This window comes from Mustela nivalis (assembly GCF_964662115.1).
Source record: "Mustela nivalis genome assembly, chromosome: 8".
NCBI classification, from domain to species: Eukaryota; Metazoa; Chordata; class Mammalia; order Carnivora; family Mustelidae; genus Mustela; species Mustela nivalis.
The window spans coordinates 122530862-122557610 of record NC_139027.1 but is presented as its reverse complement, the minus strand read 5'-3'; the positions used below and the strand labels follow the sequence as shown (position 1 = coordinate 122557610).

Here is a 26749-nt window from a genome sequence, read left to right as displayed (position 1 = left end):
AGGGCAAGGAAAGATTAAAAACAATCTTTCTGCTAAAGAAATGAATTCAACAGCAAATTTCTCAACTACGACAATGGAAAAGTGTGGGGTGAGTTCCTTTGGGTGTAGTATTCTGTCATTCCAGAATGAGTGTGGATGGGGAAAGACAGTCTCTTCGCAGAGTGCTGGAAAAACTATCTACAAGCAGAAGAATGAAGTTGCAAATCTACAACTACTATCTACAAGCAAATGAATGAAGTTCATTCATTAAGAATCAATCTATTTAATCTATAAAACTCTTAGATAAAAACAGCAAATCTTTATGACTTTGAACTGGGCAGTAGTTTAAGACTCCAGAAGTACAGGGGCGCCTGGGTGGCTCAGTGGGTTAAGCCGCTGCCTTCGGCTCAGGTCATGATCTCAGGGTCCTGAGATCGAGTCCCGCATCGGGCTCTCTGCTCAGCAGGGAGCCTGCTTCCTCCTCTCTCTCTCTCTGCCTGCCTCTCTGCCTACTTGTGATCTCTCTCTGTCAAATAAATAAATAAAATCTTTAAAAAAAAAAAAAAAAAAAAAAAAGACTCCAGAAGTACAGGCAACAAAAGATAAATATGGCTTTAGTAAAATGTAAAATTTTTATGTATCAAAGAATACTATGAAGAAAGTGGAATGACAACCCACCAAATGGGAAAATTGCTTGCAAATTACGTATCTAATAAAGGGTTAACATCCAGATAATAAAGAACTCCTATAACCCCACAACAAAAATAATCCAATTAAAAAAGGAGCATGGAGCTGAACAGACATTTCCATATACACCAATGTTCAGTAAGTGTATCCTCAACATCACTAGCCATCAGGGAGCTGCAAATCAGAACCACAAGATATCACTTCACACCCATTAGGATACCTGTTAATGAAATAAAACTATCAAAACCAAAAACCCAAAGTTTGCAAAGATGTGGGGAAACCAGAACCCTTGTGCCTCACTGGTGGGAATGTAAAATGGCACTACTGCTGCGGTCTGGCAGTTCACCTCAAAAAAAGTTAAACATCCATCCAGTTACCATATAACTAAAAAATTCTACTCCTAGGTATATACCCCCAAATAAATGAAAGCAGAGAGTAAACAGATTACCTGTATGCCAGTATTCATAGTGGCATTATCCACAGTAGTCAAAGGTGGAAGCCACCCAAGTCCTCAGCAATAGATGAATGGAGGGACGTCCGGGTGACTCAAGTGGTTGAGCGTCTGCTTTTGGCTTGGGTCATGATCCCAGAATCAACCCTTTCTGCTCAGCAGGGAGTCTGCTTCTCCCTCCCCACTCTTGTGCTCTCTCAGATAAATCAATAAAATGGTATATACATACATACAATGGAGTATTATTTAGCCATACAAGAGGAATAAGGTTTTCATATATAAACTCTTCATGATTAAAAACACAAAAATAGGGGTGCCTGGCTGGCTCAGTTGGTGGAATGTGCGGCTTGATCTCAAAATTGTGATTTTGAGCTCCATGCTGTGTAGGGTTTACTTAAAAAACAAAACCATAAACATCTAAGTAACACACTGGTCAAAGGAATCACAGTGGCATTTGGAAATATTACATGTCCTAACTTGTTAGATATGGCTAAAGTAGTACTTAAAGAGATCCAGAGGTTTCAAAACATGTTTTCAGAGGCTGGAAAAAAATAAGTATCCAGTTTAAGACATTAGTGAAGGAACAATACAATGAATCCCAAAAGAGCAGAAATTTAATAAATAGACCAAGATATAATAGAGGATTAATAAAATTAATAAACCCTGGGACGCCTGGGTGGCTCAGTTGGTTAAGCAGCTGCCTTCGGCTCAGGTCATGATCCCAGCATCCTGGGATCGAGTCCCACATCAGGCTCCTTGCTCGGCGGGGAGCCTGCTTCTCCCTCTGCCTCCATCTGCCAGTGCTTGCTCTCGCTCTCTCTCTCTCTCTCTCTCTGACAAATAAATAAATAAAATCTTTAAAAAAAAATTAATAAACCCTGCCAGGCTGATCAAAATAAAAAGGAGGTAGGTGCAAACAAAAAAAAATTATGAATGGAAAAACAGCCATATGACATACCGTAGTAGAAAAGATACATTATTTTAAAAAGTTTTAAAATTATTATTTATTATTTTTATTTTATTTTATTTTTTAGATTTTTATTTATTTGACAGAGATCACAAGTAGGCAGAGAGGCAGGCAGAGAGAGAGGAGGAAGCAGGCTTCCTGTTGAGCAGAGAGCCCAAAGCGGGGCTCGATCCCAGGACCCTGGGATCGTGACCTGAGCCGAAGGCAGAGGCTTTAACCCACTGAGCCACCCAGGTGCCCCTAAAAGATTTTAAAGTAATCTCTACACTCAACATGATGCTTGAACTCAAGACCTCAAGATCAAGAGTTGTGTATTCCACCAACTAAGCCAGCCGGGTGCCCCTGGAAAAGACTTTTTAAAAAGATTTTATTTATGTGTTTGACAGAGTGTGCACAAGCAGAACTGCAAAGGGAGAAGCAGACTCCAGTTGATGAGCAGGGAGCCCAATGTGGGGCTTGATCCCAGGACTCTGGGATCATAACCTGAGGCGAAGGCAGAGGCTTGACCAGCTAAGCCATCCAGGTACCCCTGGAAAATATCTTTTTTTAAAAGTTCTACAAAATGAGGGCGCCTGGGTGGCTCAGTGGGTTAAAGCCTCTGCCTTCAGCTCATGTCATGATCCCGGAGTCCTGGGATCGAGCCCCACATCGGGCTCTCTGCTCAGCAGGGAGCCTGCTTCCTCCTCTCTCTCTCTCTCTGCCTACTTGTGAACTCTGTCTGTTAAATAAATAAATAAAATCTTAAAAAAAAAAAGTTCTACAAAATGGAGGCTCTCTGCTCAGCAGGGAGCCTGCTTCCTCCTCTTTCTCTGCCTGTCTCAGCCTACTTGTGATCTCTGTCAAATAAATAAAATCTTAAATAAATAAATAAATAGTTCTACAGAATGGTAAAATAAAAGGTAATTTTGTTGTTATTAAACACAAATTGCATATGAATAGAGGAAACATCTCAAACTCATTTTATGAAGCTGGATAACATTAATACTAAAATAGGACAAGTATGAGAAAGGAAAATTACCAGCCAACTCTCATGAACAAAGGCAAAAGTATTAAGTCAGATATTATCAAATCAAGACCACCAGCATATTAATATGATAATATATCCATATTAACTTGGGTTTATCCTGGTAATACAAGACTGATCCAACATTAGAAAATTCTAATGACTTCTGTTTCTGGCCATGAAAAACCAGTTAGTAGGAAACAGACTGACCCCTCCCACTAAGAACAAAGGAAAAAACTAAGTAGAACCCAAAACAAATCCCCAGAAAATCTCAAGGCATTAATAAATTACCAAAGCAACCAGAATCTAAGAGGCTAAGATGCCAGCAAGAAGGAAACAATATTCAGGCCAGTCTGATACTCTGCACCGCTTCTACCCTATGGCTTCTCCCAATTTATGAACAGCACAAGGCTGAGAGGTGGAAAAGCCGAGCAGAAAGTGGTGGTTAGGGGGCTGAGAAGCTGAGCAGAGCCTGAGGCAGTTTCTGAAATTAGGGAAGCCAAAACTGAAGACAGGACTTTCAGGGGAATGCATTAAGTTAAGCAGTGCTTCCAGTAGTCTCCAGTGGGAGAGATGAAAATGGGAGTTCATGGTCTACCAAGGAGGAGGGGCTTAGAACATGCCACAGGCTATCTCTGGGATTCCCTGGGGAGTGCACACTAGGATGAGGATAAGTAGAAACAGACTGTTTCAAAACACCCAGCTCTGAAACAGTTCAATCCCATACTGGATTAAGATGGTCTGGCCCTTAAAAAAAAAAAAAAAAAAAAAAAAAAAGATGGTCTGGCTCTACTCTGACTGCCTGCAAGAAGCAAAAGTAGGGGCGTCTGGGTGGCTCAGTGGGTTAAAGCCTCTGCCTTTGGCTCAGGTCATGATCCCGGGGTCCTGGGATTGAGCCCCGCATCGGGCTCTCTGTTGAACAGGGAGCCTGCTTCCTCCTCTCTCTCTCTCTGCCTACTTGTGATCTGTCAAATAAATAAAGTCTTAAGAAAAAAAAAAAAGAAGAAGCAAAAGTAAACCTTTTCTTGAAGAACAGAAAATCATCCTGAGCCAAGCTGTTTTCATGTACAGTTTCTAGATAAAAATTACCAAGCATAGCAGACAAAGAACTAAATGACTGTACACCAAAAGAGAGAAAACAGGAAAAAGAAAAAGACCCAGATGGGATGTAGATACTGGACAAGGGTATTTAATAACTGAATATGGCCAAGGAAATCTGTGACCAGATGAAGAAGAATGTTAGCAGACAACCAGAATCAATCAAAAACAATCACATGGAAACTCTAGAATTAAAAAATAGAGTAACTGAAACTAGGAATGCCAAGAGATGGGTTTAATACATTAGTTACAGCTGACCTATAAAATAATCCAGCAGGAAATATCCAGACTGAGGCCCTGAGCAGGAAAATAAAAGGGAAAATACAGAAAAGAGGATGAAGAAACAAAATGGTAGTCTAATGTGTCATTGGCTCCCACAGGAGAGAAGAAATAAAATGGAGCAGAAATCTGATGACATAATGGCTACTAGGACTTTTCTGAAACTGATGAAAGTCGGGCAAACCCAAGGTTCAAGAAACCCTGTGAACATCAAGCTGGGCAAATAAAAAGGAAACCACATGTACTTATCACAGTAAAATTAATAAAACTACAACACAAGGAGAAAATCTTGAAAGCAGACAGAGGGGAGAAAAATGATTCTTCAAAGGAGAAGCAGAAGACTGACAGATGACTACTGGGCTGGGAATCAGAACGTAATCAAAGACATAAAGTACTGAAATATCAATACCCACCTATAGTTCTTAGCAAAAATACTATTCAAAAAAGGGGGGGGGACAAATACAGACATTTTAAGACAAATACTACATTAAAATACTAAGCAGAGGGGCCCCTGGGTGGCTCAGTCGTTGGGCATCTATCTTTGGCTCAGGTCATCATCCCAGGGTACTGGATGGAGCCCTGTATTGGGCTTCCTGCTTAGTGGGAAGCCTGCTTCTCACTCTCCCACTCCCCCTGCTTGTATTCCCTCTCTTGCTGTGTCTCTGTCAAATAAATGAAATCTTTTTAAAAATTAATTATTTTTTAAAGATTTTATTTATTTATTTGACACACAGAGATCACAAGCAGGCCGAGAGGCAGGCAGAGAGCAAGGGGGAAGCAGGCTCCCTGCTGAGCAGAGAGCCCAATGCGGGGCTCTATCCCAGGACCCCGGGATCATGATCTGAGCTGAAGGCAGAGGCTTTAACCCACTGAGCCACCCAGGCGCCCAAATAAAATCTTTAAAAGAAAAATACTGAGCAGAGTTCTTTAGGCTTTTCCTTTAGTGCTTTTAAAATTTTTTAAACAAGATTTATTTATTTGAGAGCATGCAAGTGGGGGAGAGGGGCAGAGGGAGAGACAGAATCCTCAAGCAGACTCCCTGCTGAGTGCAGAGTCCAATGTAGGGCTCCATCCCAGGACCCCGGGATCAGTGACCTGAGCCAAAATCAAGAATTGGATGCTTAACCAACTGAGCCACCCAGGTGCCCCTTGCTTTAGCTCCTTAGGAAGGAAAATGATCCTAAGTAGAACAACAGAAATAAAGGAGTGAAGAGTAACAAAAGGGTTAAAAAAAAAGTCGGTAAAGCTAAGTAAATATTCATTGTAATACTGATTGTATAAAGCAGAAATAAAGTCTTAGAGCAGTTAGACTATTTATAGAACTGTAACACTTCCCAGCAATAGTACACAAGTCAGGAAGGGAATAAAAGTGTTCTAAGGTCCTTGCATATCTGTGAAGTGGTAAAGGTACTAATCTAGAGCAGTCTTTACAAGTCAAAGATGCAGGTTGTAATCTTTAGAGTAACTACTAAAAGAATAATAAGCTAACGCGAGAAAAGTGGAAATAGGGGCGCCTAGGTGGCTCAGTGGGTTGAGCCTCCGCCTTTGGAGGCTGTGTCTCTCTGCCAGGCTCTCTGCCTATTTGTGATCTCTGTCTGTCAAATAAATGGGTAAAATCTTTAAAAAAAAAAAAAAGGTGGAAATACTTGGTTAATCCAAAAAGAAGTCAAGAAAGGAGAAAAATCTCTTGAGCAGAGAGCCCGATGCAGAGCTGGATCCCAGGACCCTGGGATCATGACCTGAGTCGAAGGTAGAGGCCTTAACCCCCTGAGCCACCCAGGCGCCCCAAATTCAACAATTTTCTTAAACCAGAATAAGAGCATCTGCAAGAAACCTATGGCAAACATCATACTCCACAGAACAATGTGAAAAAGTTCCTTTTTTTTTTTGAGTAGGCTCCACACCCGACGTGGAGCTTGACCTCAACATCCTGAGAGAACAGTTGCATGCTCTGCTGAATGAGCCCGCTAGGCCCCCCTGAAAAAGCAGTTCCTTACTATAAGAATATAACAAGGTTTCTAGATATAATATTACTATAAAAGTCAAGAGCATTTCATTAACAATAAACAAAATACATTAACAAAAAATACAGCTTATTCCTACAAAATGAAAATACTAATCTGACAAATCTTGTGAGGGGAATATAAAATCTAATTGAGGACAGTAAAGAAGACCTAAATAAAAGGTGGCACATAATCATGTTCTTGGATAGCAAAGATTTAATTTTTAAAGATGTCAATCTTACCCCGAATTGATCTACAGATTTAATATAAATTGCAATCAAAATTTCAACCTGGAATTTGAAAAGCTGATTCTGAAATTTATATGGGAGAGTAGAGAGCCAAGATAAGTTTTGAGTTTGAACCCCAAGTTGGGTGTAGAGATTATTATTATTATTATTTTTAAAATATTTTATTTATTTATTTGAGTGAGAGAGCATGAGCAAGGAGAAGGTCAGAAGGAGAAGCAGACTCCCTGTGAGCTGAGAGCCCGATGCGGTACTCGATCCCAGGACTCAAGGATCATGACCTGAGCTGAAGGCAGTCACTCAACCAACTGAGTTACCCAGGCGCCCGGGTGTAGAGATTATTTAAAAATAAAATCTTTAAAATATGTGTGTGTGTGTGTGTGTGTGTGTGTGTGTGTGTGTGTGTATTATTTTTTTAAGTTTATTTATTTAAGCAATCTCTATACCCAGTGTGGGGCTTGAACCCATGACCCTGAGACCAAAAGCGACGGACTGAGCCAGCCAGGTGTCCCCCCCCAAAACAGTAAAATATCTTTTTGATTTTTGGAGAAGGATGGGTTTTCTTAAGCTACAAAAAAAGTATAAATCATATGAGGAAAAGACTGATAACTTTACATTAAAATTAAGAATATGTTTACTTAGAAGTTACCATAAAGAAAGTAAAAAGACAAGTCACAAACTGGGTGAAGATATGGTCAGAAATGTTCATAATAATCCATAGCTTAATTCGCACTTAATGGTGTAAGACTGAATAATTTCACCCTAATATCAGGAGTGAGACAAAAGCAAGGGTGCCCAACTCTTGCCACGTGTAGGTAACACTGAAGCCAGGCCATTAGGCAAAAAATAAAAAGAAACCAGATTAGAAAGAAATAAAACTCTATTTTCAGATGAAATTATCTGGTACGTAAGAAACCCTAAGGAATTTCCCCTCCTCAAAATTTAGTAAGGTTGCAGCATACAAGATCAACATACAAAAATATATTGTCTTGCTATATACTAACAATAAACAATCTGAAAATGAGGTTAAGAAAACAATCCATTTACAACAGCATAAAGAATAAGATACTTAGAAATAAATTTAACAAAATAAATGTAAGATTTATATACTGAGAACTATAAAATACTATGAAAAGCTTTAAAAACTTAGGTAAATGAAAAGACAGCCCATGTGCATGGATTGGAAGACTTAACAGTAAGATGGCAATATTCCCCAAATCGAATTACGGATTTAACACAGTCCTTATCAAAATAAAATACCAGCTTTTGGGGGGCAGAAATCGACAGTGTGATCCCAAAACTCATGGAAATGCAAGATCAAAGTACATATTTTAGAACTTCCTTTAGTGAGAAGCTGAGAGCTGGCTATAAACTTGTTTTATTTGTATTTTTATCTGAAGAACAAAGTTGGAAGACTCACACTTCCCAATTTCAAAACTTGCTTCAAAGTTATAGTAATCATGACAGTGTGATACTGGCGTAAGTATACACATGTGCATCAATGCGAAGGAATAGAATTCAGAGTTTGGAAATGAATTCTTAACATTTATGGTCAGTTGATTTTTGACAAGCGTACCAAGAACTATTTACTGAGGAAGGAATAATCACTTGAACAAACGGTACTGGACAACTAGATATCTAAATGTAAAAGATTGAGTGGGCTCATACCATACACAAAAACTAACTCACAGACATAAATATAACAGATAAAATTATAAAATTCTTAGAAGCAAATAGGAGTAAATCTTAAAGATCCTGGATTAAGCAATGGTTTCTTTTTTTTTTTTTTAAAGATTTTATTTGTTTATTTGACAGATCACAAGTAGACAAGAGAGGCAGGCAGAGAGAGAGAGAGAGGAAAGCAGGCTCCCTGCTCAGCAGAGAGCCTGATGCGGGACTCGATCCCAGGACCCTGAGATCATGACCTGAGCTGAAGGCAGCGACTTAACCCACTGAGCCACCCAGGTGCCCTAAGCAATGGTTTTTTAGACCTGACACCAAAAATTGCAAGCAACCAGAAAACTGAAAAATGGATAAAGAAAATATAGTATATCCATACAATGGAATTTTATTCAGCAATTAGAAGGAACAAAATATCAATTTATGGGGGTGCCTGGGTGGCTCAGTGGGTTAAAGCCTCTGCCTTTGGCTCAGGTCATGATCCCAGAGTCCTGGGATTGAGCTCCGCATCAGGCTCTCTGCTTAGCGGGGAGCCTGCTTCCCCCTCTCTCTCTGCCTACCTGTGATCTCTGTCTGTCAAATAAATAAAATCTTAAAAAAAAAAAAAAAAACCAATTTATGTTTTAACATGGATAAACCTCAAAAATATGCAAAATGAGGGGCGTCTGAGTGGCTCAGTGGGTTAAGCTGCTGCCTTCCGCTCAGGTCATGATCTCAGGGTCCTGGGATCGAGTCCCACATCGGGCTTTCTGCTCAGCAAGGAGTCTCCTTCTCTCTCTCTCTCTGCCTGCCTCTCCATCTACTTGTGATCTCTCTGTCGAATAAATAAATAAAATCTTAAAAAAATATATATGCAAAATGAAAGAAGCCAGACACAAAAGACCACATATATTGTGATGCCATTTATATGAAAATATCTAGAATGGGAAAATCCACAGAGAAGAAAGCAGATTAGTGTTTGCCTGGGGTGGGAGGGCAGGGAAGAGAGGGGCCGGGAATGATGACTCTATGGGTACAAGGATTCTTTCTACTGTGATGAAAATGTTCTAAAATTAGGTGGTGATTATTGCATAGCTCCATGAATATAACAAAAACCACTGAACCAAAGGGGTGAATTTTATGGTATGTAAACAGTATCTCAAAGCTGTTATAAAAGAATTATTCACAGATGAAAACCAGAAACAATTCAAGGGCTCATCAGTGGAGCAGAGAATAGTATATTCAATGGTGTAATGCTACTTAACAATGAGAAGAATATTTTCTAGGTACAGGCATTAACATAGATGTAGCTCAAAGCTCAAACACAAGGTTGAATTAAAAAAGGCATTTATCAGGGCGCCTCAGGGCACCTGGGTGTCTGATTCTCGACCTCAGTTCAGGTCTTGATCTCAGGGTTGAGTTCAAGCCCTACTAAAAAAAAAAAAAAAAGAAAAAAAAAAGAAAGAAAAGAAAAGAGGAAAAAAAGAAAAAAAAAGGGCAAGCCTCAGAAAAATAGGCATACCCTGTGCTTCTGCTAGTAGAAAATTCAGACACAGGCAAAACAAAACATTATATTCCTTAGGGTTACACATCTACGTATAAAGAAAAGCAAGAATGTAATTAACTTGAGGATAACAAATTTTAGGATAGTGCTTACTGCTACAGCAGAAGGAAGGTGATACCACTGGACTTAAAAGATGGTAACATTCTATTTATAAAAAAGGTGGTGGATACATGAGGATTCTTTTTGTCTTTACTCTGCTCTTTGCATGTATATAAAGAATAAGAAGAAGAATGAAAACAAAATAACTGAGTTAATGCCAGCTCTTAGGTTCTCACTAAAGAAGTTCTAAAGGATATACTCAGAGGGTGCCTGGCTGACTCAGTTGGTAGAGTGTGCCACTCTTGATCTTGGGGTCGGGAGTTCAAGCCCCACATGGGGTATAGAGGTTACAAAAAAAAAAAAAAAAAAAGATGAACCTTAAAACAGATAAAGAATATACTCAGCAAAGAAAAGAATTCTCAAAGAAGGAAGATCTGAAATATAAGAAGGATGAGCAAAGAAAATGATAAACACAGATAAATATAAATACATACATGTATAAGTAATGATTCCTGTAATTATATAAGAATCATCAGTTGGGGGGGTTAACCATAAGAAAACAATTAGATAAATCATATCTAAAGTCCTTGTGTTGTCTGAGAGAAAGGTGAAGATGTTAAATAATTTAATGTTAAGATTTTAAGGGTTGAAAGAATAGCAGTGCAGTCTCTAACTCCTGTGGCCGTTACAGCTAATTGTCTCCAAAGTTTGTTTCTCTTTATCCCTCAGAAATAGCACCTGAGTTTTTTTTCTTCATGTCAAATAGCAACTTTATTCAAATAAAGTAAAAATACAGAAATATTTTTTAGGCATGGTGTGAATTTTCCAGGAGAAAGTATTGTCAAATGGAAAACAGGGAAGGTTTGCACAAGATCAGAATCCTCTAACAAGCTACAGTAGAATTAGGATTTGAGTAAGGACTTCTGTGGTTAGTATTATGTTGCAGCTTTGTAACGCACACATTCTGCTAAGCACAGCACAGGATTCTGAAAATAAGAGATGTATGGGGACCTTCGAGTTTTAACTGGGCACGTAGCAGCTTGGACCCAGGCATTCATTCCCTTGGCTACCCTTGAAATGAGCGATAACGTGGGTGGAAAAAGTAGTGTGTGTGGCTGCGCTGCCCTTGTGCTCTTCCGGTTCCTTTGCTGGCTGGAATGCACTTGGGACTTCTGGAATCCAGCAGCCACTCTGAACGATGAGATTTTTTGTTTTACAAAGATTTTATTTATTTATTTGAGAGAGAAGAGAGGATGAGTGCGAGCTGGGGGCAGAGGGACTCCACACTGGGTGCAGAGCCTGACAGGGGCTCGATCTCAGGACTCCAAGATAATGATGACCTAAGCTGAAAGCAGGAGTTGGACATTCAACCAACGGGACCACTCAGGTGCCCAGAATGATGAGATTTGGTGAGTGGAAGCCAATTCTACAACATCAAACCTTAGAAAAAGCAAGCCTGGGGCTCTAGCATTCCTATCTCAGACATACTTGAAAGATATAAAGTCTTGTTTTCAAACCACTTTTTCTTTTTAAGTTATTTGTATGCAAACTTAATACCAACTAATACAGCCTCAATACTAGGAAAGAGAAGTAGAAGAGGGGCATGTTAATCCAAAAGAAGACAAAGAGAGGGGGCACCTGGGTGGCTCAGTGGGTTAAGCCTCTGCCTTCAGCTTAGGTCATGATCTCAGGGTCCTGGGATCAAGCCCCGCATCGGGGTCTCTGCTCAGCAGGGAGCCTGCTTCCTCCTCTCTCTCTGCCTGCCTCTCCACCTACTTGTGATTTCTGTCAAATAAATAAATAAAATCTTAAAAAAAAAAAAAAGACAAGAGAGGAGAAAAAAATAGAACAGATACCACAAAATAACATGGTAGGAACAACCCTAAGTATATAGAAATCCCATTATAAATGGACTACATTGTCTACTTCTGAAGTAAAAATTAAGAGACTGGACAAAACTCAAAATATAGACATGCTGATTATAGGAGACAGGACTGCAAGGACAGTGAGAGAAAGGCTGAAAGTAACTGCACAGAAAGACATGGTATATCAGACAGACCGCAGGACAGCTGTACAGAACTCACAACACACAAGACTTTAAAGCAGAACATAACATATATCCAGAGAAATAGAGTGGGTTACTATCCATTCATCAGGAATATCACAATCCTAAGCTCTGTTCCCCTCAAACACTCCCTGGAACTGCCTGTTTCCCACTGGGGCACTAACTCAGTTTCTTCTCACTCACCTAAGAACACCACCGAACAGCTGTCCCCTTTCTCTCCAGCATAAGGAATTTTCCCTTCCTCACAGGTCATTCTCAACAACGTATAAACATGCCTTTATCACTGTTTATAAACAAAAGGAACAAAAAACTCCAGCCCTGTTCTCCGACATTATATCCCTTCATTTCTCTGTTCCCTGTACAGAAGAAGTCAGCCATATGACTGTCTGTACTCACAGTCTCCAGTTACTTCTGTTTTCCTTGAACCCTTCTCCAGTCAGGCTGCCCCTGCACCCACCAGCCCCCTTTCACCACAATAGGCCATTTCTTGAAGGTCTCCGATAACCTTATGTTTCTAGATGTGACCTGTGGTGCCCAGCAGCAGCATCTGACACGGCAGTCTCTCCTCTTAAAAACTGTTCCGCTGCGTTCCGGCTGTCTTCTCTCCCATCTCACCGGTCACTCCTCCTTTCCTCCTGTACGGGGTTTGTGTCTCTACTCCCTAGGCTTTGCCCTCTCACTCCTCTCTTTCTTTTTTTTTCTTTTCTTTTTTTTTTTTTTTAAAGATTTTATTTATTCATTTGACAGAGAGAGATCACAAGTAGGCAGAGAGGCAGGCAGAGAGAGAGAGAGAGGAGGAAGCAGGCTCCCTGCTGAGCAGAGAGCCCGATGCGGGTCTCGATCCCAGGACCCTGAGATGATGACCTGAGCCGAAGGCAGCGGCTTAACCCACTGAGCCAACCCAGGCGCCCACACTCCTCTCTTTCTTTAAAAATTTATTTATTTTGGGGAGGGGAAAAGGAATGCACGTGTGAGTGGAGAGCGGGGCTGGAGTGAGAGAATCTCAAGCAGACTCCCCACTGAGCACAGAGCCCCATGCGGGGCTGTCTCATGACCAGGAGATCAACATCCGAGCTGAAACCACGAGTTGGACGCTTAGCGGACTAAGCCACGCAGTTGCACTGTCATCTCATTTCTTTCTTTCTTTCTTTTTTTTAAAAAAGATTTTATTTACTTACTTGACAGAGAGAGAGAGAGAGATCACAAGTAGGCAGAGAGGAGGCAGAGATAGAGGGGGAAGCAGGCTCCCCGCTGAGCAGAGAGCCCGATGCGGGACTCGATCCCAGGACCCTGAGATCATGACCTGAGCCGAAGGCAGCGGCTTAACCCACTGAGCCACCCAGGTGCCCCATCATCTCATTTCTTTAAAAACATTTTTGTTCATCAGTATTTTATTATTATTTTTAAAGGTTTTATTTACTTATTTGAGAAAGAGAGAGCATGAGCCAGGGACAGAGGCAGATGGAGAGCGAGAGGCAGACCTCCCCACTGAGCAGGGAGCCCGATACGGGGCTCGATCCCAGGACTCGAGCCACCCAGATGTCCCCTGCCATCTCATTTCTGATCTTAACATGTACTCTGAGGACTACCTGTAGAATCTTAAAGCCTGGGGCTTTGCCAGTTTTGACTCCTTTTACTGTTTCATACTCAGTCTGTCAGGAAATCCAGCTCTGCCTTCCAGATGTATCCAGAACTGCGTCCTGTCTCAGAAGCGCTCCGTGGCCACCACTGTCTTGTCTTACCCAGACTGTGGTGACATCTTCCTCATTTCCCCACTTTCTACTTGTGCCCCGTACTTCTTTTGAACAGAGAAGCCAGATTCATCCTTTTTAAAAAAGAATGTCAAGCTGCAGCACTCAAAACTCTCCAGTGAGTTCTCCTCAGAAGGCAAAGCCAAGCCTTTCATGCCACCTCTGAGGCCCTCTGTGGTGTGGGGCACCGCCGCCCAACCCCATCTCCCACGTCCCACCTGCTGCTGCAGCCGCGCTGGCTGCTCCCTGGGCCTGCAGCCCCTCAGGCACGTGCCCACCCCCGGAGCTCTCCGTCCTGGCCACTGCCTCTGCCCTCCGATCTCCAGGACTGCTGCTGCCGTCTCCCACACCACCGTGTGTGGGACGGCCGCACTGCTCCCATCCCTCACCGTCCTGCTTCCTGTGCTGTTTTCTCTGTCACACATGTAAACATCGTCCATGCTGTTTGCTTATCTGGTTATTTTCTGTCTCTCCTCGTGAGAATGTAGGCCGCATGAGGGCAGGGGCTTGGTTTTGTTCACTGCCTTCTCACCAGAAGCCAGAAAAAGTGCCAGTAAATATTCACAGAATGAGGGAAGGTCGGGACCAGGGGAGGGGCATGGTGCTACTTTCTTCCTACTGTTCCACGGGGTCATGATGCTCTAGCAGTTAGACAAGAGACTGAAATTCGATGCAAAATTGTCATTGTAGCAAATATTATTTATAATGTATCATAAGAGATGCATCAAAGAGAACAGAGTTATACAAAGTTGCTGTACATGAGTTCTATGTACAAATCTCAAAATAACTCATCAGAATATGCAGAATAGAAAACTGAGTGATTTTACTATTAAAAAAATCTAGATAGTACCAAAAAATAAGCCTAATAAAAATATGTCAAGCCATCATGGAGCAATTCGTCACACTTGAAGAGAAGGATATAAAAGGGAGAGCTGGATAAACAGAGACAAAAGCTTTATTCATAGCTAAGAAGACTCAGTATTTCATAGGTATCAAGTATTCCCAAATTAATCTATAAATTCTATTTCCAGGCAATGCTCCAGCAAATTTTTCCAAGGAATTTGCTTTACTAATTCCAGAATTAGTATTGGACAAATGAAGATATATGTGAACTTTTTATTTCTGAACACAATAAGGAAGAGAGATTCACCCTACCAGATACCAAGGAATATTAAAAAGCTATGGCAGTTAATAGCTATTTTAATGTAGAAGTAGACAAAACAGCAGCAGAACAGAATAGAGCCTAGAAACACACCCCTGTGTATGTAAAATTTGGCAGCGGTTCTGTCTGACCAGTATCACTAATCAGTGAGGAAAGTAGTGATGTCAATAACCGACGTTGTGACAACTGGCTTTCTTTCTTTCTTTTTTTTTAAGATTTTCTTTTTTTATTTGAGAGAGAGAGACAGCGAGAGAGGGAACACAAGCAGGGGGAGAGGGAGAGTCAGGCTTCCTGCTGAGCAAGGAGCCCCATGTGGGCCTTGATCCCAGGACCCTGGGACCATGACCTGAGCCGAAGGCAGACTGAGCCACCCAGCTGCCCCGACAACTGGCTTTCCAAATGAAAAAACAAAAACAAAAACAAAAAACAAAATAAGATTGTAGAATGCATGACATGAACTGCAGATGAATTAAATACCTAAATATGAAAAAATGGAAAAAAAAAAAAAACCCCACCAACCAAATTTTGAAACCATGAAAAAAATCCCTATGTCATTTGGACACAGAAGGTGTTCTTAAGAATCAAAGGCGTGAAGGGGAACCCTCTACACTGTTGGTGGGAATGCAGGTTGGTGCGGCCACTCTGGAAAAGAGTATGGAGGTTCCTCAAAAAGTTGAAAATAGAGCTACCCTGCGAACCAGCAATTGCATTACTAGGTATTTACCCTAAAGATACAAATGTAGTGATCCGAAGGGGCACATGCACCTGAATGTTTACAGCAGCAATGTCCACAACAGCTAAACCATGGAAAGAACCTGGATGTCCTTCAGCAGATGAATGGAAAAAGAAGATGTGGTATAGATATACAATGGGGTACTATGCAGCCATAAGAAGAAATGAAATCTTGCCATTTGCAACGGTGTGGATGGAACTAGAGGGTATTATGCTGAGCAAAATAAGTCAATCAGAGATAGACAATTATCATATGATCTCTCCGAGAGGAATTTGAGAGGCAGGGCGGGGTGTCGTAGGGGTTAGGGAGGGAAAACATGAAACAAGATGAGATCAGGAGGGAGACAAACCACAAGAGACTCTTAATCTCATGAAACAAACTGAGGGTTGCTGGGGAGTGGGGGTGTAGGGATAGGGTGGTGGGGTTATGGACATTGGGGAGGGTATGTGATATCATGAGTGCTGTGAAATGTGTTAGCCTGATGATTCACAGACCTGTACCCCTGGGGCAAATAATATATCATATGTTAATTTTAAAAAGTTGCATTAAGTGTAAAAACATATGCTATTTCTCCATTAAAAAAAAAAAAAAAGGAATCAAAGGTGTGGGTGCCTGGGTGGCTCGGTTGTTAAGCTTCTGCCTTTAGCTCAGGTCATGATCCCAGCATCTTGGGATAGAGCCCCATGTCAGCAGGAAGCCTGTTTCTCCCTTTCCCACTCCCCCTGCTGTGTTCTTTCTATCTCTGCCTTTCTGTCAAATAAATAAATAAAATCTTTAAAAAAAATAAAAAAAGAATCAAATCAGGTGCATTCAGTATATCAAAAAGATTTACAACTTTTTAAGATATTATTTATTTGATAGACAGAGATCGCCCATATTTGATAGAGATCGCAAGTAGGCAGAGAGGCACACACAGAGAAAGAGGAAGGGAAGCAGGCTCCCTACCAAGCAGAGAGCTCGATGTGGGGCTCTATCCCAGGACCCTGGGATCATGACATGAGCTGAAGGCAGAGGCTTTAACCCACTGAGCCACCCAGGTGCCCCAATGTAACAACTTTTTAAAAAACATTTTATTTACTTGAGACACAGAGAGATAGTGGACAAGCAGGGTGAGGGGCAGGACAGGCAGAGCCAGAGGGAGTAGCATCCTCCCCACTGAGCAAGGAGCCCGACTTGGGACTCAATTCCAGGACCTTGGGATCATGACCTGAGCCCCCAGGCGCACACCTAATGCCCACCAAAATACATGAAAGCAAAAACCGACAGAAGGGTAGGGAGAAACTGACAGTTCTTTTTTTTTTTTTAAGATTTTATTTATTTATTTGACAGAGAGTGATCACAAGTAGGCAGAGAGGCAGGCAGAGAGAGAGGAGGAAGCAAGCTCCCTGCTGAGCAGAGAGCCCGATGCGGGGCTCGATCCCACGACCCTGGGATCATGACCTGAGCTGAAGGCAGAGGCCTTAACCCACCGAGCCACCCAGGTGCCCCAGAAACTGACAGTTCTACAGTAATAGTTGGAGACTTCAATGTCCCACTCACAATAATAGTACAAGACAGAAGATAAGTAAGGAAATAGAGCATTTACACAACACAGTAAGCCTAGATCTATCAGACTTAATACAGAGCACCCTACCCAACAAGAGAATATACATTAAGTACCCCACCGCCAAACCAAGTTTTTTCAAAATCAAACTCTAGGCCCAACATGGGGCCTGAACTCACGACCTTAAGATCAAGAGTCAATGCTCCACTGACTCACTGACTGAGCCAGTGGTGCACCCACAAGTTAAGTCTCAACAGATTTTTAAAAAGATATAAATCATACACAGTATCTTCTCTGAACATAGCAGGATGAAGTTAGAAATCAATTTAACAAAAGGAAAACTGGAAAACTCACAAAATTGTGTAATTAAACAATATTCTGTTTGGGTGGGGGACACAGGGAGCAGAGGGAGACGGGGTAGGGAGAGAGGGAGAGAGAAGCAACACTAAGCAGGCTCCGTGCCCAGTACAGAGCCTAAGGTAGGGCTTGATCTCACAACCTTGAGATCATGACCTGAGCCAAAAATCAAGAGTTGGACGCTTAACTGGGCCACCCTGGGAACCCCTCCCTTTTCTAAGAGAGGGAAAGGGAGAAAAAGAGAGAATATACTTTTTTTTTTTTAAGATTTTATTTATTTATTTGACACAGAGAGAGAGAGGTCACAAGTAGGCAGAAAGGCAGGCGGGGGGGGGGGGGGGCGGGAAGCAGGCTCCCTGCTGAGCAGAGAGCCCGATGGCAGGGCTCCATCCCAGGACCCTGAGATCATGACCTGAGCCTAAGGCAGAGGCTAACCCACTGAGCCACCCAGGCACCCGAGAATATACTTTTAAACAACCAATGGATCAAACAAGAAATAGAGGGGGAATTAGGAAATACCGAGAGATGAATGAAAATAAAACATATCCAAACTTAGGAAATATAACAAGTGCTAAGAGGGAAATTTATGGCCATAGACACATTAAAAACTTAAGGAAAGATCTCAAATTTAATAACAATCTAACTTTACAACTTAAGGAGCTAGAAAAGAAGAACAAAAAACCCAAAGACAGCAGGAAGAAGGAAACAGGATTAGAGCAGAGACAGAGAATAGAAAAACAATAGAGAAAAATTAATGAAACAAAAAGATCGGCAGAACTGACAAACTTTAGCTCAACAGAGAAAAAGAAGTCAAACACTAAATCAGAAGTGGAAGTGGAGGTATTATTACCAATTCTATAGGAATAAAACGACTGTAAGAACACTAGAACAGTTACACATCAATAAATTGGATAGTCTGGATGAAAAGGAAAAATTCTTAGAAAGACAAAACCTGCCAAGACTAAATCATGAAAAAATAGAAAATCGGAATAGACTTTTATCTAATAAGGAGACTGAATCAGTCCTCAAAATCTCCCAATAAAGAAAAACCCTTAATTGGTGAATCTTACCAAAGATTTAAAGAATTACTAATCCTCAAACTTTTCCAAACATTGAAGAAACACTTCCTAACTCATTCTGTGAAGCCCCATTACTCTGAAACCGAAGCCAGACAAAAACACTACAAGAAAAGAAAGTTACAGATCAACATCCCTATGAATGTCGATACCAAAATCCTCAAGGAAATACTAGCAAATACAACTCTGTGGCACATTAAAAGGCTTACATACCATGATCAAGTGGGACGTCTGCCTGGAACGGAAGGATGATTCAACATGAAAATCAATTAATATACTAAGATGCCCACATAAACAGAATGAAGGAAAACAACCACACGATCATCTCAATTCATACAGAAAAAGCACTTGACAAAATCCAACACCCTTTCATGAGAAAAACATTTAACAAACTAGGAACAGAAGGAAACTACCTCAACGTAATAGAAGCCATCTATTAAAAAGCCACAGTGAGCATCATACTCAACGATCAAAGTCTGAAAGTGTTTCCTCTAAAACCAGAGATAAGGCAAGGATACCCACTATTACCACTTGTATTCAGCAGTACTAAAGTTCTAGCCAGAGCAGTTAGGCAAGGAAAAGACAAGACATCCAAATTGGAATGGGAGAAGTAAAATTATCTGTTTGCAGATATGATATTCTGTGTAGGAAACTCCAGAGATGACACATGCATGCACACACACAGAATTATTAAGTGAATTCAGCAAAGCAGAAGGATGCAAAGCTAATAAAAATGAGTTGCTTTTCTATATGGTAACAACAGATAAGCTGAAAAGGAAATTATAAGACAGTTCCATTTACATTAGCATCAAATAGTATAAAATATTTAAGAAGTATGTAACCAAGGAGGTGAAAGGCTTGTACAAAGGAAACTATAAAACACACAATAAACAGAAGCCAATCCCCTGTTCATCATGCCTTAATATTGTTAAATGTCAATACTACCCAAAGCCATAGTCCCTTTCAAAAATCCCAACAGTGTATTTTTGCAGAAATAGGAAAACGCATCCTAAAAGTCCTATGCAATCTCAGGGGACCCCAAATATGCAAAACAATCTTGAAAAAGAACAAAATGGGAGGACTCAAACTTTGTGACTTCAAAACCTCCTACAAAGCCACAGAAATCAAAACAGTGTGGTGTTGGCATATAGACTGACCTATAGATCAATGGAATAAAACAGACCGCCCTGAAGTAAACCCTTGCATATATGGGGAAATGAGTTTTGACAAGGGTACCAAGACAGATGGGGAAAGGACGCTCCTTCCAACAGACAGTGCTGGGAAAGCTGGACACCCACGTGCAAAAGTCAGACCCACCTAATGCCATATACAAAGATGAACTCAAAATGGATCAAGAACCTAAATGTAATGCCTTTTACAACAGTAAAGCTCTGAGAAGAAAAAACAGCACAAAAGCTTCAGGACACTGGATTTGTAATGATTTCTTGGTTTTGACATGAAAGGCATAGGTAACAAAAAAACGAATTCATGAAAATTTAAAATTTTGTGCAGCATAAAAGTCCTCTACATAGTAAAAACATAATCCACAAAGTGGGAGAAAATATTTGCAGATCATATATCTGGATAAGGAATTAATATTTACAATATAGAGAGATTTCTTAAAACTCAGGAACAAAAAAAGCAAACAACCTGACTTCAGAATGGGCAAAGGACTTCCATAGATAATTCTCAAAAGAAGACCTATGAATGGCCAACAAACACATGAAGCCATGCTCAAAATCACTAATCCTTAGGGAAATGTGAGTCAAAACTATAATAAGATACCACCTCACACCCGTGAGGATGGCTGCTCTGAAAGAAATGGGAAACAAGTATGGGAAAGGACGTAGAGAAATTGGAACCCTTGAGCACTGCTGGTGGGAGTGTAAAATGATACAGTGACTGTGAGAAACACCGTGGTGCTTCCTCAAAAAACTAAAAATAGAATTACCGGGGTGCCTGGATGGCTCAGTAGGTTAAAGCCTCTGCTTCTGGCTCAGGTCGTGATCCCAGGGTCCTGGGATGGAGCCCCGCATCGGGCTCTCTGCTCAGCGGGGAGCCTGCTTCCTCCTCTCTCTGCCTGCTTCTTTGCCTACTTGTGATCTCTGTCTGTCAAATAAATAAATAAACTCTTAAAAAAAATTATTTATTTGACAGAGAGATCATAAGCAGGCAGAGAGAGGGGGAAGCAGGCTCCCTGCTGAGCAGAGCACCCTATGTGGGGCTCGATCCCAGGACCGAGATCATGACCTGAGCCAAAAGCAGAGGCTAACCCACTGAGCCACCCAGGGGCCACATGTCATTTAGTGTGTTAAAAAAGTATACATTTTGATAACTCTCTATTAATGTAATTGGTTTCCTTTGTTATTCTGATATAATTTCTACTATATATTATTTAAAATCAGTTTTCTGAAGTATCCACAGAAGCCTACCTTTCAACAAACCCTGCCCACATAGAGCTGCTAGTTTCTCAGTGCCTTGATGTTTTATTCAAATTTTAGTTTTTTAAAATAATTTACTCATTTATTTGACAAAGAGAGCACAAGCAGGGGAAGCGGCAGCCAGAGGGAGAAGCAGGCTCCCCACCAAGCAAGGAGCCCGATGAGGGACTCAATCCCAGGATCCTGGGATCATGACCTGAGGGGAAGGCAGATGCCCAACTGACTGAGCCACCCAGGCGCCCTCCCCTTATTTTAACTTTTATTAAATTAATAAAATTAATTAATTCATAACTTTAAAAATAAGTAAAAGCACAGCAGTGAAAGAAAAATAGGACTACATCAGAATTAAAAACTACCATGTACACAGGTGCCACTATTCACAACATCTAAAGAACTCTTGCAACTCAACAATAAAAAGACAACCCAATTAACAAACAGCCATGGGGTGCCAGGATGGCTCAGATCGTTGAGTGTCTACCTTCCACTCAGGTCATGATCCCAGGGTCCTGGGATTGAGCCTGGCATTGGGCTTCCTGCTCTGTGGGAAAACCTGGTTCTCCCTCTCCCTCTGCCTGCTACTCCATGTGCTTGTGCTCTCTCCCTCTCTCTCTGTTACATAAATAAAATTTTTGGAAAAAAAAAAAGAAAAGAACAAGAGTTGGCTTCACCCATGTTTAAAAAAAAAAAAAAAAACCTCGAAGAAGGAACAGAGGAAGAATGACCTCTTACAGAGATGGCCATAGGAAGCACCTGATGGACAGGGTTTAGAGATAAAGCAAGAAAACCTCCCAATCTCCAAAGATTTCTCCAACAAAAATATAAAAATAGCCGACAGGTATATGCAAAGATGCTCAACATTATTAGCTGCCATGGATATACAAATTAAAATCACAAGGAGAGGGGTGCCTGGGTGGCTCAGTGGATTAAGCCGCTACCTTCGGCTCAGGTCATGATCTCAGGGTCCTGGGGTTGAGTCCCACATCGGGCTCTCTGCTCAGTAGGGAGCCTGCTTCCTCCTCTCTCTCTCTCTGCTTGCCTCTCTGCCTACTTGTGATCTCTCTGTCAAATAAATAAATAAAATCTTAAAAAAAAAAAAAACCCACAAGGAGATACTATTTCACACCCACTAGGATGGCTAGATTCAAAAAGACCAATAATTCCAAGTGTTGGGGAGGATGTAGAGGAATGAGCATCCTCACATTCTACTCCTGAGAACGTTATATGGTGCAGCCACTGTGGGCAGTAGTTTGGCACGTTCCTCACAGCGCTGAACGTAGAGTTACCCTGTGATGCAGCCATTCTACTCCTAGGCACGTGTCCAAAAGAAATGAACACACATTCACATAAACACACACGTGTTCACAGCAGTGTTCTGGACACTAGCCTGAAAATGGAAACAAACCAATGTCCGTCACCAGATGAATGGATAAAATGAAGTCTACTCAAAGTGCAGGAGTGTTCAGCAATAAGGAAGTGCTGACAGATGCTACAACCTGGATGAACCTTGAGAACCTCATGCAAAATGAAAGAAGCAGATACAGGGGCGCCTGGGTGGCTCAGTGGTTTAAAGCCTCTGCCTTCGGCTCAGTTCATGATCCCAGAGTCCTGGGATCGAGCCTCACATCGGGCTCTCTGCTTAGCAGGGAGTCTGCTTCCTCCTCTCTCTCTCTCTCTCTGCCTGCCTCTCTGCCTACTTGTGATCTCTGTTGAATAAATAAAATCTTAAAAAAAAAAAAAAAAAAAGCAGACACAAAAGACCACATATTGTAGGATTCCATTTGTATAAGTATCCAGAACAGCAGATCCCCTGAGACAAAATCCGTGGTTGCAAAGAGCTAAGGAGGAGGAGCCAATGAGGAGGGACTACTAATAGTTACAGGGTTTCTTTTTGGAGCAATGATAATGAAATTAGTAGTGAAGGTTTTAAAACACTGTGAGTGTACTAACTGCCACTGAACTTTAAAAGGGTGAATTTCATGACATGTGAATCACAGATCAATAAAGTTGTTACAGCATGACAAAAAGTAAAGAGAAAGAAAGCCTTCCAGAAAGAGACAACTGAAAGATAGATATGAGGAAGAAAAGATCAGAGGCAGAGGCTCCACCTGACAGGTCCCACGTCTGAGTGATGGGAATTTTGGAGAGAGAGAACAATTCAAGTGAGGAAATTATTTTTAAGAGTAAATGCAAGGTGGGGCACCTGGGTGGCTCAGTCGGTTAAGCATCTGCCTTTAGCTCAGGTCATGATCCCAGGGTTCCGGGACGGGCTGCCATGTCGGGCTCCCTGCTCAGTGAGGAGTCTGCTTCTCCCGCTCACTCTGCCGATTCCCCTGCTTGGGCTCTCTCTCAAAGAAAATTGTAAAAACAAAAAACAAAACAAAAACCACCCAAAGGTTAATGCAAGACTATTTCTCAGAAACAAAAGACCTGTGTCTCCACCTAGGAGGGACCTATCCGCTGCTGGCACATGAACAAAGCCCCAGTCCTCGGCATGGCACTGAGGAATTTCACAAAAGAGGTCAAGTGAAGAGCCTAACAGCTTCCATCGATAAAAGACACACAAAGGCCTGAGAAGCAGAATGCATCAAACTCTTTAGTACAAGTAACAGAAGCTAAACACAATATAGCCTTAAAGATTCTGAGGGAAAATGATTTTCAACTTTATGCTTATAGGTGTGTGTGTGTAAGTATGTACATGTGTGCACACACACATATATATATAATGTGTTAAGAGGTATATATATTTATAGGTTATTTACACATACACACACACCCCTATAAACCTATACATTTATATACATAATTTATTATTTTCAGCTTTACACCCAGCCCAACCATGTGAGGTCTAAATAAAGATACGCAGTTTCCAAAAATTTATCTCGAATTGAAGGTGTGTGGCAGCAAAATGAGGGACTATAGCCAAGAAAGCAGAAGGTCATGTGGTCTGGAAAGTGGGGTGTCCACCATGGGACAGTGGCCAAGGGCAGGCCCAGGTGATAAAAAGGGAAGTCTCTGGACAGCAACTAGGCAAAAGGCCCCAGGTGATAAAAAGGGAAGTCTCTGGACAGCAACTAGGCAAAAGGCCCAGAGAGTGAACTGGCCAGATGAGAACAGAGAACTAGAGGGCACCGGGAAAAAGATGAAATCACGAGGTTATCTGATGTGTGCACGTATCTGGGAAATAACACAGATGTAGGCTGGCAGATGTGGTGGGATGTGTCAGAAAGTAACAAATTAGAGCTTAGAAAATGAAGTGTAAAAAAGATGAGGCAGTCATTCATTTTAGGAAAGATAAAATGTGGGAAAGGAAATATCATCATCGGATGGTATTAGGCTCTGCAGTGATCGGTATTTCCATCCTCACAGTGCCCAGAACTACTGGTGGTTATTTAACCCCAAATGGTGGTGTCCGACATGGAGGCAGATGTGACAGAGCTAACTGCTCCTCTCTCAGAGCAGGAAATCTACATGTTGATGATAAATTTGAGAGGAAACACAAGGCAATCCCATTTAAAAGACAAAAGCCGCAGTAGCAAAGCGAATACCAGAACGCACAGCTGCCGAGACCTGTGGATGTGGACGGGGAGGGTTGAGGCCGGCCGACAGGCCACCGGGTTCCTGTGGAAAGGCTCTCAATGCGTTCTCTAGGCCTTGCCTCCGTTCTGAGAAGGGAACCGGGGCCATTAGCCAGGCCCCCTTCCCTCCAGCCCAGGGGCCGTCCCTGCAGCACTCACCTTCTTCAGAGAGGTTGTTCTCTTTGGTCTCCTTGTCCATCTGGCAGCACCAGCCCTCCAGCCGCTCTGTTTCTGCCTGAAGTAGCTTCAAGAACCAGTAGCCGTCCCGGCGGCAGGCTCCTGGCTGCGCTGGCTCTGCCGGGGAGCTGGAGGAGGTCTCAAGCCAGGGGTCGGGTGGGGGCAGCGAGGACGCCTCTAGGGCAGGGTCGCTGTTGTCTCCATAGGAGAGGTTGCGCTTGATCTGGGCAATCTTGGGGGCCTGCCGAGGCCCGGCATCAATGCTGATGGAGTTGGGGTGTGGGGTACAGTCCGGGAGGCTCCTCTCAGATGACTTACAGCTTGAGTCGTTGGCATCCTGGGTGTCTGAGTCAGTGTCCCGTCGGGAGGACATGCTGTGAGAGGGGGCGCTGCTTCTGGGGGGTGGGGTGAAGTGGGGGTGGGGACAGGAAGAGGTGAGAGTCACCAGGAGGGCCAGAGACCAGAGGCCACCCCGACCCGGACACACGGGAGACAGAGAAACGGATGCATCGTCTGCTCACCATGCGCCTGAAGCGGGTCCCACAGCCCCCGTCTCATTCTCTGCTCAGCCCTCGCCCCACCCGTCCGCGCACACGCGCGCGCGCACACACACACACACACACACGGACAAGGTCATAAGGTTGCCTGTTTACTGCAGTGGGGCCAGGAAGACCACCAACATTGGGGTGCTGGGCCATGTCTCTGCTGGCCTCGCCGTCCCCCCCGCCCGTGGGCTGATTAATCTCGCAGAGCAAGCGCTCACTACTGGCCCGCCCGCCTGCCTGCCCAGCTTCCCGAACCCCAAACCCAGCTTGGTTATTAGAAATCCAGCAAGGAGAAGTGGGTTAGGGAGAGCAGGAGGAGAAGGCGCAGGAGAGATGAGAGCAGAGGGAGGGAGAGGAGGGGGAGAAGCAGCCACCACCTCTGTGTGACTTACCGCCAGTCGTCCTCTACCTGAACCCCGATGGACTGGAATTTGGTAGCGGGACTGGGCTCCTCTTTTGGCACTGGCTGAATGCAGTCAACCTTATTGAAGGACAACGACAGCAACGGCACGGAGACAAAGACAAAAATAAAAAACAAACACCACACTTGCTGCTGAAATTCACATTAGTGGGACGACGCAGAAGGACAGACAGGCACGAGGCATGCGGACACTGCACGCGGGCCCGAGGCCGGACCCAGTGAAGCCGGGCACTGCTCATTCGCGCGGAGGCGGGCGGGCAGGTGGGCGGGAGGTGGGATGGGGTGGAGATGACTGGCTTTCCCTACTCTGAGGAGGGTGCCATCACATCGATTGCTTTGGGTCCGTTGTCCTCCGAGAGGTGGGAACCGTTCCTTCTAGTCCTCTCCTTTACACGCATCAGAGAGAAGAAAAAAAAAAGAAGGACGACGAGAGAGAAAGAAAACACACACACACACACACAAAGCCACAGCCGTTATCTGGTGTAGTCAAAGCTGGGGGCTGTCTCGAGGCAAAGATCGCTCCCCCCAACCCTGCAGCTGAAGGGCAGGCTGGAGGCGCCTGTATCAGGGACAAACCTTGGACAGCGGTTCTGGATTTGGAAGCTACCCCAAGGTGATAGCCGGTGAGGTTCCAGGACACTCTGGGATGCCATCCCTGGGCCTGGATGGCTGAGGTTACTTTCAGCAGTGGGTGGGCCTGGGGAGCAGTAGGCAGGACCAGGGCCAGGGCCAAGTGCAAAAGCTAGCTAGCACTTTTTCTACACTCCTGTTAAAGTGGAAGGAAACCTGGCAGCAGTCACGCCCCAAGTCTGCCTTTCTTCTCTGGGACCAAGATGCATGGCCATGAAGCAGGCAGGCCAGCCTTTCCGTCACTGCTCATGAATGAGGGAGAACCCAAACCTGACCTAGGGCTTAAGGGGTGGGATGAG

At 42.8% G+C, this 26749-nt stretch overlaps 1 protein-coding gene and 1 long non-coding RNA gene across 12 annotated transcripts in view; one reads left to right on the top strand and one right to left on the bottom strand.

Annotated features, from left to right (window-relative positions):
* Window positions 1-26749, bottom strand: part of DLGAP4 (DLG associated protein 4) — a gene marked incomplete at its 5' end in the record, with an annotated part of 196418 nt that overhangs the window by 5901 nt on the left and 163768 nt on the right. For 8 of the 11 annotated variants that reach the window (XM_082746230.1, XM_082746233.1, XM_082746239.1 and 5 more), the window contains 2 exons: window positions 24837-25249; window positions 25792-25880. In XM_082746230.1, the coding sequence (XP_082602356.1) occupies window positions 24837-25249; window positions 25792-25880 (502 nt within the window). Of the gene's footprint in view, window positions 1-24836; window positions 25250-25791; window positions 25881-26126; window positions 26207-26749 lie in introns of all 11 variants that reach the window. The other 3 variants (XM_082746234.1, XM_082746235.1, XM_082746240.1) reach the window with 1 other exon arrangement.
* Window positions 1-26749, top strand: part of LOC309872289 — an 89606-nt gene that overhangs the window by 44815 nt on the left and 18042 nt on the right. The gene's annotated exons all lie outside the window — the stretch shown is intronic.